Consider the following 5,243-nt stretch of genomic DNA (forward strand, 5'->3'; position numbering starts at 1 on the left):
TCTTTTTCATTTCCAGGGTCCTTGGGGTGGGTAGCGTTGATGAACCCTCTTCGTCCCCCACGCCTACCCCATCGGGAAAACCTCCTTTGTATATATTTTGACTCTCCTCTTAATAAACTTTGGATGGGACAACCTTTCTTTTTCATCAAAAAAAAAAAAAAAACTCAGAGCAGTAGCACCCAAGTATCAGTTTCTGCCATTCTCCATGATTCAATTCGAAAATAAGAACCACACACATACGACTAACATTAGAAAAGCAGGCAAGGCCAGTCACAAATCAGCATGTCACCGATCCTAAAATTGCATATCGAATGGTCGTTAAAAGGATTTTATGAGGCCACTTTTCCATTGATCTCTGAAATAACAGTATTTGAGTTGTCCTACCTCTATTTCCAATCAAATTTGCAGTGAAGATCAATTAATTAAGAACATTATGCGAATAAGATATAGAAGCAAATAATGGCCTATATATAAATATACATTTCATAGGGTTTCACACCAGGGAAAAGGAATATTTCTCCCCTAATTCCTGCCCAATATAGTGCATTTTCCCATAAAGGTAATATATTTCCTTTTATAGTTGCAAGATTTTGTAGCCTTCTTCTATGAATCCAATATCATGAACATAATATTACTACTTCTGCCCAAACACATGCAAGACCATGCATACCCTGAAAACACTCAACAGCCCATAAAGTACGAAAACGAGGAACCGACCCAACCACACCACACATTCTCCCACGTCAACCCAGCAACTCGCCACTTCTCCTTGCTAGGAATAGGAAATATTCAGGCTTTTTCGAGCGGTAAAAAGGCCAAGTCTTTGGGAACGGAGAAAGAGAAAGAGAAAGGACGATGGTTGGACAGAACCACTCCTCGTTTTCTCCCTAAAATGACTCGTACGTCATCTTCTGGGAAACTTTGATTATTACTACTATTCTCATCAACCTAGAGATAACGTTAAATTATAAAAAAAAAAAAAAAGAGAGAGAGAGAGAAAGGGAATGGACAGTAACCACCCCCCAGAAATGCATGCAACACCTACTTTTGTGTCCCGTTTGATCGACAGCCGTCCATTTCCATCAGAATCAGGAATCTACACATGATGCATGCAAATCTAGGCTGTGGGCCGTTTCTGGAAGCCCACATCACGATGATACATGCATGATAGCTGCGTCCATCCACCATGTCCATGCTGGAGAAGTCAGCATAATTGGATGCTTGACCTTTAGCCGGAGGAACCTTCTACTTTAGGTGTCCGTCATCGTTTATTTACCATTCTTCCACTCCTTACATTAGCTTGTTACTTTAGTCAGCAACAATTCTAACTAATAATTTGATGCATATATAATTTTTTATCAGGAACCATGATAAGCAATTTAATTATGATACCAAATGTTTCCATTCACATAAGTTTATAAAATACGGAAGGTATCCCCATCAACTTTCATACATAAAAAGTGTGGAATCGGAAGCCAAAGGTATAAATCAAAAGCAACCAACATTCCAAAGCCCGAACCTCAACATATACAATGATATACTTGTATAGAGAAACTTCTCCTCCTCCTCTTCCTCCTCCTTTAATTGCCTAGGACCATACTTGATGTAATTACCAAGGTTTAATGCATGTATTAACAAAAGAACCCTTTTGTTAATACATGCATGGTTTCCCTATTAATCTTGCGCCTAAATATTTTCCAAATTACAGACTCCTTAGCTTGTGCTGTAACCACCTAGCTTATTTAAGCTAAATACTGTATGACATGGTCTTGATTATGGAGACGGCAGAGTAATCATAGACTAGGATGATATGTTCATGGTGTTTCTCAAGGATCTTGTGTAGATGGGCAAGTATTAAGAGGATTATATGGAGATACGTTAAAGAACTAATAACTATACATGTTATTTTTGGTTTAAAACCCAACATAACGTACATTCCGCGCTCTAGTAATCATGGTCCTATGGAGCACATCTTCGGGACCACTTATACAACTGATCATATAATGAAGCCAACAGCCATAAAGAGACCACCACAGCAACCAATCCTTGGACAGGAGACACTCTACACAGAAAGAGAGAGAGAGAGAGAGAGAGAGAGAGAGAGAGAGAGAGAGAAGGGATTGATAAGCTTAGCTTGTCACATACCCATCTCCCCACTTGACTGATGGTTACAGATGAATAAAAGCTGAGAGATAAAAAGAAGGCAGCAGAGGAAAGAAAAAATTGGACACAAGGACGGAGATGGTTAGATGATGGTGGTGTTTAGCGGTAGCAGTAGTAGTAGCACTTGGGTGGTTGTTTTGGAAGCCAAAAGCCTCCCTATAAGCTGGGTCTAATTAGCAGTAACTGAGTTGGGCCCAACCCACCTTGTTTCCCACTTCTCTTCTTCTATAGCCCTCACCCCTATCACCAACCCAAACATCAGCCCTAGCAACCATCTCCACCAGAAAATAAGAAGGAAAAAACTCCCCTCTTCCTCTCACCATTCTTTCTTTCCGTCTCCATCTCTCTCTACACCATCACTTCCTCTAAATTATCTACTTCCAAGTCCAGTGTGACGTTGAGCTGGGTTGGCGCCCGGCGGGGAAGGAGCCATGAGCGAGCGAGAGACCCAGAACTTCATGACTGTCACCGTCGACTCCTTCTCGGAGCTCCCCTTCCTCCGGCAAACGCCGGCTGGGGACAGGTCTTCCGATTCCAACTCTTCCATCCGGATCTTTGGCATCGACTTCCCCCATGAGCCTGACTCTTCTCAAGAGGAACCATCCAAGGAACCCAACACCTCCACCGCCGATACTAGTACCGCCCATCAGGGCACCGCCAACCCTATCACCACCCGTAACAACAGTGGAAGTCGCGGAGAGAGTGGGAGGAAATTCGAGTGCCACTACTGCTGTCGGAATTTCCCGACGTCGCAGGCCCTCGGCGGCCATCAGAATGCCCACAAGCGCGAGCGCCAGCATGCAAAGCGGGCCCACCTGCAGTCGACGATGGCGGCTCACCACCACCACCAGCCCGGCCTCATCACCGACGGACACTTGTACGGCCTCCTTGGCTACCACCGCCTCGGCTCGGCCCCTTCCGCCGGCCGCTTCGAGACCCCGCCACCTCCCCACTACCCTTCGTGGAATGGCCCCAGCACTAGCATCTGCCCGGGGACTCGATTCTATGGTGGGTTAGGGACGGTGTCGCAGCCCATCGACGGCAGCCCGTTGCCCGGGCTATGGAGGCTGCCTGTCCTTGGCGGTGCAGCAAGCTTTGGGATGATCCATCGAGATCGTTCGATGGCGTTGCCGTTGCTTGGAGGGGATGATTCGACGATGGTAGCGATCGGTGGAGCTGGCGGCATGGGTTCTTCTTCTTCCTTTTCTTCATCTTCTTCATCAACTTCTCCACAGAATCGAGGTGGGTATGGATCCGGTGCAAAGGAGACTGTGAGTCTAGATTTGCATTTGTAATTCATAGCAAATAAAGGAGAGCTCGTTAATTAAATTAAATTTTTTCCTCCTTTTCTTTTCCATCATGTTGACTTTTTCTTAACCGTTTTATATAATTTAGTAACTATTATTTTCGTAAAATGCATGGAAGTGTTCGATTACATTTTTTTTTTTCAAACATCACGCACTTAGACTTAGCTAGGGTTGTAATTTTGATATGGAAATTTGAAGGCTCTCTCTTGTTAACTTGCCGCTTGGAAATTCCCGAGCTATATCTATGTAAGAAGCAAGGTCCCCTTTTTGTGAAGCACTTTTGCTTGATTGCTTGCTCCAAGTTTGCACCAATGACGAACCCAGTAACTGATTCGCATTTGCTATCCCTTCGTAGTCTTTTAGGTGATAATTTCCTTTGTTTATTGTATATGAATTTAAAAGAACAACTCATTTATAGTCTCAATACAATCTGTATGACATTTGTCAGTGCTATATATCATCAGTGTTTTCTTTTGAGACTAAGTGCTATTATCTCTATTGATTGATGCTTTCTTTTACTTGGAGACGGGGAGGAGGTGATGCTTTAAAAAGGGAATTAAAAAAGGGGGCCAACTAAGATGTGTTTTCGTGGTCTAAGTACAAAGGGATGTTTGTGAAAACATGTGATTTTGCAATCTAAGGATGGCATATATGCCAAACTTGGATGGTACAAAAGTGAATAATGACTACAATTTATCGATATCAAAATGTAATTAGTTGAACTCTGACGTTCTCCTGCCCAATAATTCAGAAGCTTGAATAAAAGTGCTGCATGAAAGAGAGTGCTGTGAATATCGACTGAAGAGAATATCCATTGGATTATAATGATTGTTCATATAATTTTTCAGTGCAGTTTGATGAGCTAATCTGATATCGGAATACATGATATTTGTGTCATAACGCTGAGAATGCAACAATTTTCAGAAGTAAGTAGGAAATGCCATTGTGAGTCAAGCGAACATAGTTCGACACATTTATTTGTTGACATAAAGCCACGTCTGATTACTTCAAACATCTAAATTTAGTCCAAGCATCCAAATATCATGCAGGCATATTACAGTACCTTCATAACAAAAGAGCTATATAAATCTCATTTCTTTCTTTCTTTCTTTCTTTTTGTACTGATCATATAAAGTTCCTAATTTACCAATTAAAAAAGTTCATTTCAAATGCTTTTACTCTCCAATTTCTCTTCTAAATTATATTTCTATCCAACAACCAAAATGTTGGCTTAGATTTTTGTTGATCATCAAAAGTATCATTCTCAATTCAGAAAACTAGTGCAGTCGGATATTTTTAACCAAGTATACGAGTTTCAAGTTTCTTGGACATTTTTGAGAAGTATAGTTACTTTGAGATAAAACGTAGTAAAACACCTCCATTTCATTATAGATATGAAAGAGATAAGCTGGGGGGACAACTTATTTTCTCAACATAAGGTAAAAGGTATCTTACAGCACTCCCACTTCACTGATCAAACTCAGACAAGGAAAAAAGGGTGGGAGCTAGGCGGGCAAAACTGTAGAATCAGAAGTCAAAAATTCAAGCAGGAGCAAGTGATTCGTACTTTTACCTTCTGCAAGCCGAAACTATACCTTGTTTTTACTGTAATTAAATTTAAGGCTTTTATGGTTTACCACAGAATGCAGTGGCCTGTACATGGTGGCATATTCAAACTTCGAAGTGGTTTAACATGTGGCAGATGAAGGCAAAGCTTTCAGCTGCATGGTGGGTCAGATATTTTGTTAGGTACCAAGAAAAAAACAAGCTGCC

The 5,243-nt window shown here is 41.6% G+C and overlaps 1 protein-coding gene across 1 annotated transcript; it reads left to right on the forward strand.

Annotated features, from left to right (window-relative positions):
• Positions 1 to 1,927: 1,927 nt before the first annotated feature.
• On the forward strand, positions 1,928 to 3,945 carry LOC103708668 (zinc finger protein GIS-like). The gene has a single exon (XM_008793705.6). It carries the CDS (start codon positions 2,595 to 2,597, stop codon positions 3,456 to 3,458), a length of 864 nt encoding a protein of 287 aa, XP_008791927.1. The 5' UTR covers positions 1,928 to 2,594; the 3' UTR covers positions 3,459 to 3,945.
• Positions 3,946 to 5,243: the final 1,298 nt, after the last annotated feature.

This window comes from Phoenix dactylifera, chromosome 5, assembly GCF_051530095.1.
Source record: "Phoenix dactylifera cultivar Ajwa chromosome 5, Ajwa_hap1_PhDact_Kaust_v1.1, whole genome shotgun sequence".
Classification (NCBI taxonomy): domain Eukaryota; kingdom Viridiplantae; phylum Streptophyta; class Magnoliopsida; order Arecales; family Arecaceae; genus Phoenix; species Phoenix dactylifera.

Excerpts from the sequence above, each read along its gene's own strand:
- LOC103708668 (XM_008793705.6), top strand. The coding sequence starts at position 2,595 with ATGAGCGAGCGAGAGACCCAGAACTTCATGACTGTCACCGTCGACTCC.